This window comes from Hyperolius riggenbachi, chromosome 11 (assembly GCF_040937935.1).
Source record: "Hyperolius riggenbachi isolate aHypRig1 chromosome 11, aHypRig1.pri, whole genome shotgun sequence".
Taxonomy (NCBI): domain Eukaryota; kingdom Metazoa; phylum Chordata; class Amphibia; order Anura; family Hyperoliidae; genus Hyperolius; species Hyperolius riggenbachi.
This window is the reverse complement of record NC_090656.1, coordinates 9,423,624-9,436,991: the sequence shown is the minus strand read 5'-3', so window position 1 is coordinate 9,436,991 and position 13,368 is coordinate 9,423,624. Positions and strand designations below refer to the sequence as shown.

At 45.5% G+C, this 13,368-nt stretch overlaps 1 protein-coding gene across 1 annotated transcript in view; it reads right to left on the bottom strand.

Annotated features, from left to right (window-relative positions):
• Positions 1–13,368, bottom strand: part of ATP2C2 (ATPase secretory pathway Ca2+ transporting 2) — a 214,591-nt gene that overhangs the window by 35,382 nt on the left and 165,841 nt on the right. The window contains exons 16-18 of the mRNA XM_068260802.1: positions 4,869–4,970; positions 3,422–3,578; positions 36–206 (exon numbers count right to left, since the gene is read on the bottom strand). Coding sequence (XP_068116903.1) covers positions 36–206; positions 3,422–3,578; positions 4,869–4,970 — 430 coding nt within the window. The remainder of the gene's footprint in view (positions 1–35; positions 207–3,421; positions 3,579–4,868; positions 4,971–13,368) is intronic.

Below are 13,368 nucleotides of genomic sequence, written 5' to 3'. Positions count from 1 at the left end.
TTTTGGCCAGTGTTTAATTTTTTTTATCTTCTCACCGATAGCTTGAGCAGTCTCCAGCGCATCGCCAGTGATCATTTTGACGGACACCCCGGAATCCAGCAGGATCTGAACAGCTTCGCTCACCCCAGTTCTGGGAGGGTCGATAATCCCGATTAACCCCAGGAACATGAGGTTCCCCAACTCAGATCCGGAGGCCAGCGCCAGTACTGGGGAGACAAGACATGACAGCTGTGGGCAAAACAAGAAATGTACATCTGACCACAATTACACAATATTTATTAAAGGACCACTATTGCGAAAAATTGTAGAATTTAAAATGCGTGTAATCATATACAAATAAGAAGTATTTTTCTTGCACAGTAAAATGAGACATAAATTACTTTTCTCTTATGTTGCTGTCACTTACAGTAGGTAGTAGAATCTGACAGAACCGACAGGTTTTGGACTAGTCCATTTCTTCATGTGGTATTCTCAACAAGGCTCTCATTCTTTATAAATACATTCCCTTAAAAGGATTTATAGAAACATGCTGGCCAGCCTCAGTGCTCTCTGCACAATTTTTTGGCAGCTGGATGGAGCAACTGCCATTCACTAAGTGCTTTTGTAAATAAACAAAACCCTGAGAATCCCCCATGAGGAGATGGGCTAGCCCAAAACCTGTCACTTCTGTCAGATTTCTACTACCTACTGTGACAGCAACATAGGAGAGAAGTAATTTATGGCTCATTTTACTTTGGAAGAAATGTACTTATTTGTATGTGTTTGGATGGTGTAATGGTTAAGGGCTCTGCCTCTGACACAGGAGACCAGGATTCGAATCTCGGCTCTGCCTGTTCAGTAAGCCAGCACCTATTCAGTAGGAGACCTTAGGCAAATCTCCCTAACACTGCTACTGCCTATAGAGCGCGTCCTTGTGGCTGCAGCTCTGACGCTTTGAGTCCGCCAGGAGAAAAGTGTGATATAAATGTTATTTGTCTTTAAATGTTACGATTTTAGCGATAATGGTCCCTTAATACAGTCTAGGGTTCGCTCTCTGGGGTCTGTTTATCAGGACAGGTGTGAAAAGAAGTGAAGCAGGTCTTGGAACCTCGATGTGAAGCAGGCCTTAGTCTGAGCCTGTGTGGGGGTAGCCGGTCTGTTGTCTGGCTCCATCTCCATCCTTTCTCTAAAGTGGGATTCCCATCACATTGAATCTATGGCCTAGTGGTAGTGGCCGAGTAGTGTACTGGTTCTATCAACTCTCTGCTCTGCCTGTTCAGTAAGCCAGCACCTATTCAGTAGGAGTCCTTGGGCTAGACTCCTTAACACTGCTACTGCCCAACACTGCGGGGATTATATTGTAGGCTCCCCTGAACACAGTTAGTGACATGATTGAAGGGATTACATTATAAAATCCTCTGAGGACAGTTAGTGACATGATGGCAGGGATTACATTATAATCTCGTCTGAGGACAGCGAGGGGGGTCAGGGAGCAGGTCCCCAGCGCCGGCTATATAGAAGGAGGACGCCTTATATTTCGAGCATACTCGAAATATAAGCTAGGGCTTATTTTCAGAGTAGGTGCTTGATTCACAAAAGAGTGCTAACTGCGTTCATGCGCAATTAAACATTTTTGCGCAAAATCGTTATCGTTTTCCCACACACGAAACCGGTAAAGATTTTGTGCGAAAATTCGTGTTTGCGCGCAAAAACATTTAATTGCGCACAAGGGAAGAGGAGGAATATGTTATAGATAAAAAGACCTCCCAGCATGCAACTGTTTTGCCAGCCAATGGCAAATAAAGGGCCAGTGCTCCGGTATCTGATAACTCCAAACCATAACAACAGGAAAAGTTTTGAATGCAGAATTAGCATCTTTTACACTTAATACACTCAGACCAGTTGCTGTTGAAATTTGATTTTTTATGGTGACAATCCCGCTTTAAACAGTAGCGATCTGTATTATGTGATTATTATACATATAGTGCTGGAAAAGGGCACAAAGTATAGCATTTGCACTCAGCCCCATTGCTCTATAGCTATGCCACTGCCAACAGTGACACTGTTTGGGAGATAAAAATGGCAAATAATACGTTGTATACACAGAAAGGAACAGGAACCAGCAGACTACAATTGTGTAACAGCAGAACTGCAGACTAGCAGACAAGTGTCGTCTAGTGTCCATTCAGCATAGTTCCTTAAAGAGACTCCGTAAAAAAAATTGCATCCTGTTTTTTATCATCCTACAAGTTCCAAAAGCTATTCTAATGTGTTCTGGCTTACTGCAGCACTTTGTACTATCACAGTCTCTGTAATAAATCAACTTATCTCTCTCTTGTCAGACTTGTCAGCCTGTGTCTGGAAGGCTGTGGTTCTGCTATGAACTCCCCCTTCCAGGCCCCTCTATGCACACTGCCTGTGTGTTATTTAGGATTAGAGCAGCTTCTCTCTTCTCTCTTATCTTTTACAAGCTGGATAAATCGTCCTCTGAGCTGGCTGGGCTTTCACATAGTGAGGAATTACAGACAAGGGCAAAGCTGTTTGCAGGAAGAAAAGAGCAGCCTGAAACTTCAGTGCATGAGAGATGCAGGGGGAAAGAAACATACAAATGATCTCTTGAGATTCAAAAGGAAGGCTGTATACAGCCTGATTGTGTATGGATGTATTTTCTATGTGTGGACATACTGTACATTAACCTACTTCCTGTTTTGGTGGCCATTTTGTTTGTTTATAAACAAACTTTTTAAAACTGTTTTTAACCACTTTTAATGCGGCGGGGAGCGGCGAAATTGTGACAGAGGGTAATAGGAGATGTCCCCTAACGCACTGGTATGTTTACTTTTGTGTGATTTTAACAATACAGATTCTCTTTAAATCAACACTCATCGCTGCAGACACTGCTAAATTTCAACATCTGTAAGGCCCCTTTCACATTACAACATGTAATGAACGGCTCCTGCATGCATGGAATAGGCTGCGGCGTGTCCTCGGGTAACTGCAGTGCAACGCTGAGTAGCGGCGGTAGTAACCCGACGGGGAAACGCCTATTCCCGACGTTAAAATGCTCCCGGGTGCATCGTACCGCAACGCATCGAAACGCAGCGTCGGGTGTGAAAGGTAAAATGAAAGTCTATGGACTTTCATTTTACCTTGGCCAATGCAAAGTTTCGACTTTGCGTTGAAACGCTTAAAAAGGGCTGTAGTGTGAAAGAGACCTGAGGGCCCCTTTCTACTGGGGAGCCGCATCCCTTTCTGAATTGGAGGCCGCATCCATGTGACGCGCGTGGGCTGCATATTCCTGTGCCAGGAAACGGGGCCCTAAGGACTGCCCAGGAGCCACTGGCAACATCAGCTGTTCCCTGATTGATTTTATTAGCTGCCCAGTGCTGGTTTCTAATAAAAGAGACAATAATAAGGCTCTAGTTGGACATCACGCTGTTACCTCTCAGCCCCTGGATCCCCATATTCTTCTCCTCTTGTAGGTAGAAGGATTTCTGCTGTGGCGTCAGCGGCATGGACATCCCGCCACTATTATAGGCCGTACAGTACTGCACCACCTCCTCATACGCCCCCTTCATGAAGTACAGGTCCTCCTGGTTCTGAGGGAGGGAACAGAGGAGAGATACTGATCACTGCTGTACCTGGACTAGTCTGGACGATAGCAGACTGTTAACACAAACACTTTGTAAATAAAGTTATTTTAGCACGAAGATATTTGCAACTAAACTATACAAAATTCAAATCAATGATCCTTAATGGAGTCCATACATCCGTTGTTTGGTTTTTTTTTTTTTTTTTTTGCTTGTTTATTATTTGATTATTCAAGATAATTAAAAATGATCAGCCATGTAAATTATCAATATTTTTTTCTTATTAGTTTACTGATTTTTATATGAAATGCCCTGCATGGGATAGCAGTTGTTGGTTATTATTTACAGCAAAATACCAATAAAAGTCAACAAAAATATTTGTACACATACACATGTACTTTGATTAGCGAGATGGTGAATTCTGTTCAGTCCATACACACATCGTTACTACAGATCTGGACACACACTGTGTCAGGGGCATAACTAAGAGCCCCCGGGCCCCCCTGCAGAAATTGTGAGCAGGCCCCCCTCCCCCCGGGGCCCGCTCGTGGCTGTTTTGGGGGGCTGGAGGGGTCGCAGCATGAGGGGAGAGCTATGGCCACACTCGGCGGGGAGGGGGGAAGGTCCCCCCTTTCCCTCACCTCGGGGATCTCCCCTCTGCACTCCCCTCCAGCTTCAATAGGCATATAATTGCAGCTGAGCGGCGGGCAGCGGCAGGCAAACATACCTTCCGTGCGTCCGGACGCTTCTCGCTCTAGTGACTGACGCGACTTCCTGTTTTATGCCTGGCTGCGCTCTGCAGACCAGATTAATTGCAGGTGCTGTATGGCTAGCAGGCCTGGTCCGCCCATGATGCCAAGTGAGGTGACTTGCTCAGGCGGCAGAAGTCAGGTGGCAGCACCAGGCAGAAACAGGAAGTGAAGAGAGTGCCTGGCCAACCTATACTGGGGGCAACTATACCTGGCTGACCTATACTGGGGGCAACTGTAGAAGACAGCTGGCATTGGTGTGCAATGGGGAAATGGGGGTTCAATAGAGGAAAAATTGGAGACTGAAAAGGACTTTCTCTGTTACGGAACATATATCACCATAGGCGTGCAAATTCTATACAAAACTTTTCTAAGTAACCTGACAGTCAATTAACTGTCATTATTAACTTAGAGTAATCCTAAAACCTGTCCTCTTCTATCCATGTCATGTGATACACAGGCGCACATGTGCACACACCCACTACTGTATAGCCACACCTACACCACATATAATGCACGCATCATAGCCCAGCTGTGCTGCACACCTCACCTCCACCTTCTCTGCACACTTCACCGCCATCCACCTCTGCTCCGAGCTGAACGGGATTTCCTTCTTGCGGATGTAATTCTCTCTGACATTTCCCAGGCCCATCTAGGAAAGAGAAGTAGGAGAGGGACCCTCATTTATAATGATTCCCACATATACTTGTGTGACTCAGAGTTCACAATCCACTGGACAGGCCAGGGCCAGCTGACTGGTGAGACATCCACAATGGTAATGCTGGGAATGGTTTTTTTGGCAGATTTACTTTCCCATCGATTTTACAATTGCTTTTCCGGTCGATCTTCCGATCATTTTTCTGATTGACTTTCATTCACTTCTATGAGAAAATCGATAAAGAAAACTGATCGAAATCAGATCGGACCTGTCGGAAATGATCTATCGAGCCGTCTTTCTGCCGAAAAAACTCATGGTGTATTCCCAGCATTACATGTCAGCTCGTAGTGATGGCCGTGTCTAGGAGAACTCATGTGATATATTTGATCAGCTGATGGATGTGCAAAGCTCTGATTTGTTGTGACCACATCCCGCTTCAGCAAATCAGAGGCTTACATATATATCACCTGACCAAACTGATCACATGCTCCTTCATGAGTTCTCCTACTAGACATGATCATCGCTAGGCTGGATGTATTTTAGTAACTCCAGTCAGTCACAGATATTGGACAGAACCCTTTGTGAGGCTGTGCAGAAAAGCAACAGCTGACCATGACAAAATGATGCAGCTTGGAAACTGACCAATCCAATCCAATGCAACCACAACTGGACTGGTCCATTTTCAACTTGCATAAATTTGCAGAAGATTGACATAAAATTTGCATTAATCCGTCATTATCAGCAGCTAGCTGACACTCCCTGCCTACGAATAGCACACTTTGCTTAGCGTCGGTCTATAATATATTGTTTTGTTTTGTTTTTAATAAAAAAAACCAAAACAAAACTATATATATTTCGGATTGACATGTTTTGTTAGGTGTCGCTGAAGCAGTTAAACTAAACATATTGGAATGAATCCTTGCCTCTTCTATTTACAGTGGACACACTGCATTTAAGATGATTAATGAGGTAATTACTTGTTACAAAACATTCCGATTGGTAATAAAAAACCGAGCCAGGAAATATTATTTATACACAATCTGCAAGACAGATCCTGCATTCAACAGGAATAACTTCTGTGCTTAAAGAGGAACTCCAGTGAAAATAATGTAATAAAAAAAAGTGCTTAATTTCTACAATAAATATGTATAAAAGATTTAGTTAGTGTTTGCCCATTGTAAAATCTTTCCTCTCTCTGATTTACATTCTGACATTTATCATATGGTGACATTTTTACTGCTGGCAGGTGATGTCAGTGGAAGGAGATGCTGCTTGCTTTTTTGGCAGCTGTAAACAGCTGTTATTTCCAGGGCTGTGGAGTCGGAGTCGTGGAGTCGGAGTCGTGGAGTCGGGCAATTTTGGGTGCCTGGAGTCGGAGTCGGAGTCGGGAAAAAATGCACCGACTCCGACTCCTAATGAATTTGTAACTGTAATTAAAATAGAAAACATGATAAAATGTTCTATTTCTCAGATAATAGTCATTAAAAATAATGTATATATACAGTAATAGCTGTGCTTAGTCCACAAAAATGAAATAAACCAATCAAAATTAGTTACTTGTGCTGCTTCAATAAAGCAGTCCCCGTATTTTTAAGGTCAGATATACATATCTGATTGTGACTGTATATATGATGTGTACACAGGAATCTCTTATATATACTAAATAACATCTATGCTGTAAGAATAAAGCCTGATGTGTAGCTGTGTCACTAATAGAGATGGTCAACGAGATGGAAATAATTCTGCATTGATGCTGATTTATGCAAATGTATGCACTCCCTTTGCTGATGAAATCAAATAATTTGATATGTTGTTAAAATTTGGTTTGGTGACTACAAATTAAAGGGTAACTGAGACGGATGAAAAGTAAAGTTTTATACATACCTGGGGCTTCCTCCAGCCCCCTTCAGGCTAATCAGTCCCTCGCTGTCCTCCACCACCCGGATCTTCTGCTATGAGTCCTGGTAATTCAGCCAGTCAGCGCTGTCCGGCCAAATGCCGCTCCCACAGCCAGGAACATTCTGCACCTGCGCAATAGTGCTGCACAGGTGTAGTACGCTCCTGGCGGCGGAGTGTGTGCATGCGCACTACGCCTGACTGGCTCAAGTACCTGGACTCATAGCAGAAGATCCAGGTGGCGGAGGAGGATAACGAGGGACTGATTATCCTGAAGGCAGCTGGAGGAAGCCCCAGGTATGTATAAAACTTTAATTTCATCTGTCTCAGGTTTACTTTGTTACACAGTAGTACTATACTCTACATATGCACTCCCCACAGAGCTGCAGGGAATCCACTGAGAATGCTGTGCACATTGAACACAGAGGTGTTGTCTGTTTACAATCTCCTCATTCCCCTGCAGAGTACCTGCACATCATTCTTACATGTACCCACACTTACATTGCCTAGGGCCTGATAGATGTTCTTTGTTCCGGTTTGTACCTTTTACAAGTACTCTTACCAAGGACTAGTTTTAGTCTAAAGGGAATAAATATAGTAGTCTACATATCCTTCTCACTTCAGTTGTCTTGTAAAATTCCTAAGCGTTGGCAGTTAAGAGACGAATTTCATGTTACATACTTTTAATCAACAACATTGTAATATGCAAATTAGAGGAGTCGGAGTCGAGGAGTCGGTGGAATCCTAAACTGAGGAGTCGGAGTCAGTGGATTTTTGGACCGACTCCACAGCCCTGGTTATTTCCCACAATGCAACAAGGCTCCCACAGTGTGATGTCAGGACCATGGTCCTGACATCACACGGTGGGAGGGGTTTCACCACAATATCGGCCATACAGCGCCCCCTGATGAGCTGTTTGAGAAAAGGAATAGATTTCTCATGGGAAAGGGGGTATCAGCTACTGATTGGGATGAAGTTCAGTTCTTGGTTCCGGCTTCTATTTAATACCTTAAAGGGAACCTGGAGGCTGCCATATTTATAACAATACCAATTACCTGGCATCCTGTTGATCTTTCTGGCTTCATTAGTCACCTGAAATGAGCATGTTACAAATCCACTCAGACTTCAGTCAGAAACATCTGATCTGCTGCATGCTTGTTCAGGGGCTATGGCTAAGAGCTCAGCAGGACAGCCAGGCAATGTGCATGGTTTAACAGGAAATAAAAATGGCAGCCTTCATATCCCTCTCACTTCCATTGTCCTTTCAGAAGTGTCAGCCAGGAGCATCCCTTGTCAGAAGATTGAAAAACACATCAATGCTGCTGTCACTGCGTTCAGAATGTGCGCAATGCCTTCTTTATAGGGGTGCTTTACCAACACTGTACAGGAATCCACGCAGCGTACATATGGAGAGTACCACACAAATTCAATGTAAAAACATCCAAGGGGTGAACTCTGTGCCCAATACTCGCTGTCCGCCCAATTCCAATGTATGTCTCTACAATTCAGAGCCGGGACAAGGTCCTCCAGCACCCAAGGCTGAGAGACACCAAAGTGTGCCCCCTCCCATCCCTCCCACCCCAGCCGTCACACACTGATTGCTATTACACTAAGAGGCCCCTCCTCCATCCCTCCCACCCCAGCCGTCACACACTGATTGCTATTACACTAAGAGGCCCCTCCTCCATCCCTCCCACCCCAGCCATCACACACTGATTGCTATTACACTAAGAGGCTCCTCCCCATCCCTCCCACCCCAGCCGTCACACACTGATTGCTCTTACACTAAGAGGCCCCTCCCCATCCCTCCCACCCCAGCCGTCACACACTGATTGCTATTACACTTAGAGGCCCCTCCTCCATCCCTCCCACCCCAGCCGTCACACACTGATTGCTATTACACTAAGAGGCCCCTCCCCTCCCCATCCCTCCCACCCCAGCCGTCACACACTGATTGCTATTACACTAAGAGGCCCCTCCTCCATCCCCCCTACCCCAGCCGTCACACACTGATAGACTAAGAGGCGCCCCAGGGCCCCCAACACCTTAATCTCTAGTTATCTGGCTTGCAGTCACTGCCATGTATCACCTTTTCTAATTTCTCTCTGCTTCAAACACAATAGTGGAATGATAGCTGAGTGAGCTGTGCTCCTGCCTCCTACACTGCGCCCTGAGGCTGGAGCCTCTCTTGCCTCTGCCTCGGCCCGGCACCCCCTCCTACTCTGCGCCCTGAGGCTGGAGCCTTTCTCCCCTCTGTCCCGCCCCCTGTGCCCTCTCCTACACTGCGCAGAGGCTGGACCGCCTCTCTCCTCTGCCCCGCCCTGTGCCCCCACCTACACTGCACCCTGAGGCTGGAGCCTCTCTCTTGCCTCTGTCTCGGCCCGGCGTCCCCTTCTACACTGCGCCATGAGGCTGGAGCCTCCCTTCCTCTGTCTCGGCCTGGCGCCCTCTTCTACACTGCGCCCTGAGGCTGGAGCCTCTCTTGCCTCTGCCTCACCCTGCACCCCCTCCTACACTGCGCCCTGAGGCTGGAGCCTCTCTCTTGCCTCTGTCTCAGCCCAGCCTTGCTCCAACTACAACATGCCTCACGAGCTCAATTCTCCTCCGGTCTTCCCTTGATGGGTACTTCGCTTCTCATGGAATCTACCAGGCGGCCCAGTTCCCCACCATATTGGTTCATTGTACTCTCTACTTGCTGAACACCTTGCAGGGCCCGTGGTGGAACATTCTATGACTAAATGGGTACAACTAGGCATTCAACTAGATGAGAAGGTGTGGGAAGACAGTCTGCTCGCTACTCGTCAGGTGTCTCCTTGCATCAAAGACCGCCTTACTCAGCTTTATATAACTCACCAAAACTACCTTACCACTAGCCGCGGTGGCCCCTGATCCTTCTTTCATACACCTATGGTGGCAATGCCCCCCTTAGTGGACTTCTGGAAGCAAATGGTTAACTTTCTCCATGACACGACGGGCTCCCCTATCTTTCTCGACATTAAAAGTTGCATAATTAAAGAAGAACTTCAGCCTAAACAAATATACTGTCATTAAATTACATTAGTTATGTTAATTAAAATAGATGGGTAGTATAATCTCTTACCCACTCGGTTTTAAAATTTCATGAGGGCAGCCATCTTTTTGGATGAAAGGAGGTGACAAGGAGCACGAGACACAGTTCCAACTGTCCTGTGTGCTGATGACCCCTCCCAGTTGCTAAGCAACGAGAACAACATCATCAGAAATCCCATCATGCTTTGCACAGCATCAGGGGAAAAATGCCCGGGCAGTTTTCTTTGATGGGGCGGAGCTTAGATTCTGCGCAGCCAAAAATGAGGCTTGGATAAGAAAAAAAAAGTTCTGAGGCTGTGAAACGGTTAAAGAAACACCAAGCCTTTTCAGTGCTGCTGAGTAGATTTTTAGTCTGAAGGTTCACTTTAACATCTACGATAAAAACATTAACAAATTTGATAAGTCTTTTCTACTAGAACCTGTTTTTATGCTCAATTAATGCATAGCTTTCAGAGGGCTGTCCCCCATCCTTCCTACATTTAGTGACAGGAAAACCAGGATTAAAAACTCACTCCCTTTCCAGGAATTAGTCTACCAGCATAGGGGATGCCCCTTTACATGTAATAAAGTCTGGGACCGTTGGATAGATAAAGCTAACTGGTAAGTACACCAGTTGGTACTGCACAGCACAGCTCCAGGGCTAAAAATTGGTCTATGAGACATAAAGCAACTTATATGGAGCACTGCTCAGATTTGATTTAAAGAGACTCTGTAACAAATTGTTTATCTTTATTTCTTCTATGCTATAAGTTCCTATGCCTTTTCTAATGTGGTCTGGCTTACTGCAGCTTTTCCTAATTGCACAGTAGCTGTGTTATCTCTGTTATATGATCTAATCTTCTCTCTATAGTCGGCACAGTCAGGCTGAGGCAGTCAGACTGGAATGTGCAGGGCTGCTTGTGATTAGCTAGAAGCTGTACACACCCCCTGCAGGCTCTGTGTGACTAACACACTCTGCTTAGCTGAGCCTATTAGAAGCTGGTTAGTTTGTTTGTAAACACTGCCTAAAACTGGCAATTACAAGCCAGGTTTGCAGCAGAGAATGGCAGAAACAGCACAGAGGGGACCAGGAGCACATAATGAATAGAATGGTATGCTTTTTATTGTAAGAATTTCAGAGTACAGATTCTCTTTAAGAGATGACCGCAAGAGGGGGGAGGGTGGGGATGGGAGTCGGCAGTTGGTACTTTCGTTTCTATCAAGTTTATCCAAACTGTAATGATGTGTTCTGCTGTTGTGGGCATATCTCCTGGTAACTGGTAATATTTACAATGATGTTGAGTGTTTCCTTCTCATATTTATTTAAATATAGTGCTGAAATATTACGCAGCGCTGTGAAGAGTATTTTGGCCTCAATTCACTAAGATCATGCTGGAGATAAGGCAAGAGAAAACTTACCTCCTCACAGTGAGAGAGTTATCTTATCTCTTCATTCCTTGCGTTACCTCTTCTGTAGTTAAGTTACCTCCTCTGTAGTTAATTTACCTCCTCTGTAGTTATTTTCACACGTAGTTAATGAACAGCCTGTCTTTAACTCTGGAGTTATTTTAAGGATTAAAGAGTTAACTTAAAGACAGAAGAGTTAACTTTAGGTTTGCCTGAGGTAAAATGTTTCCTGAATACTACATGCCTTATCACCATGGTAACAACTCTAGAAGACTTATTAAAGACAGGAGATAAGCTTAGTGAATTGAGGCCAATGTCTTGTCATTAACTGTCCCTCAGAGGAGCTGACAATCTAATCCCTACCATAGTCACATGTCTATGTATGTATTGTGTAGTGTATGTATCATGTAGTGCATGTAGAAGCCAGTTACCCTATCCATATGTTTTGGGGATGTGAGAGGAAACTGGAGTGCCCAGAGGAATGCAGACATGGGGGGAACATACAAACTCTGTGCAGATGGTGACCTGGCTGGGATTCGAACCGGGGACCCAGCGCTGCAAGACGAGAGCGCTAACCACTAGGCCACCACAGTCGTCTAACTACCAGTATACAGTCAAATAACAGGTTTTATCTATACCTGGGCGCCTCTTTACCCATTATTGGTTTCTTATGCTCATGAAGGACGACTATCCACAACCTAACCCATCAGTCAGCTGACAAATCATGCTTGGATCAGGCTGCTGTGAAGAGATGAAAGGTGAATTCTGATTGGCCGCTTTAGCTGCCGCACAGCATTCCAGCACCCGGCCTCATGCTGCTAAATAACAATATACGTTTCTCCTGGCTTCTGCCAGCTCTCCATTAATCCTCTCAGGTTGGCAGCCGGGCTCGTCGGAGGGCGTTTCTGCATTCGGTAATTACAAACTAAACACAAGCAGGCCATTTCATGTTCCTGAGCTTTAAATAAAGGCAGGGAATTCCTTCAGACAATAGATTTGCGCCCTCAGCGTAATCCTGCTCGTTCCCTCAGACAAAAGGTTCATCATTTATTAATGAAACAGCAAACATTGCCGAGCAGGCGTCATGTTTTGCCAGGGCCAGCAGGTGGAGCTGCAGTGTAAATGTTGCATTGTAAAGGAGGCCATACAAACCAGCATAATACTGTATAATCAGTGTATTTTCCTGCAATGTAAACATTGTCATTACAGAGCCTGGATCCATTTACACTGCAGGTAAACATTTCATTAAAGCTTCTTTATCAAGCTCAGTTAGTATGCTGCTGCCTCTCTCAACCTCCAGCAAGTACAGTATGCTAAAGAGGCCCTGTAGTGACAAAGTAGAAAGCATGTGCAATCATCCCTGCGACCCCTGCCTTTGCAGGGGGCTCCTCCTCCTCCCTCTCCCCAACCGCAAGTGCAGCCAATTAGCAAATACACCTCCCCATTTACTCATAAAAACTGTGTGCAGGAGGGCGTGTCATTTCTTCCTGCTGCAATTCGCAGACTCCCAATCCCAGGGGGTTTGGGGACAAAGAGGGCCCCATGCTATTATTTTTGCAGGGGGGGGGGGGGGGGGGGGGCTATTAAGTTTAGTTATGCCGCTGGTAATAAATTATTCAAGATACCCACTGACCACTTTGAGGCCCAGTTCACACTTGCATTTAAAAAAAATGGTCAGTTTGCGGATTGGAATGGATACTGAACAAACGGAAAGGTTGCAAACGGATCCAAGAGATCTATCTGATGGTCGATCTTGCGGCAGGTTGAGAGGTGTATGGGCACCGGAAGTTTTTCTGGTGGTGCGCCCTTCGTCACTGTCTCCCTGTTATTTCCAGAGCTTGGCTACATCTCACCTCTCCTGCTCCAGAATAAAAGGTGCACGGCCGGATTTCAGGCAAGGCCGCAAAGGCCATGGCCTAGGGCGACAGGAAAACAAAGGGCGGGCTGTGGGCAGCAGGGTGGCAAGTAGCAGTTAGCCTGCCGAACATTCGTCCTGCTACACAGAGTTTGCACATAGCAGTGAGTGGCTACAACAGCCGAA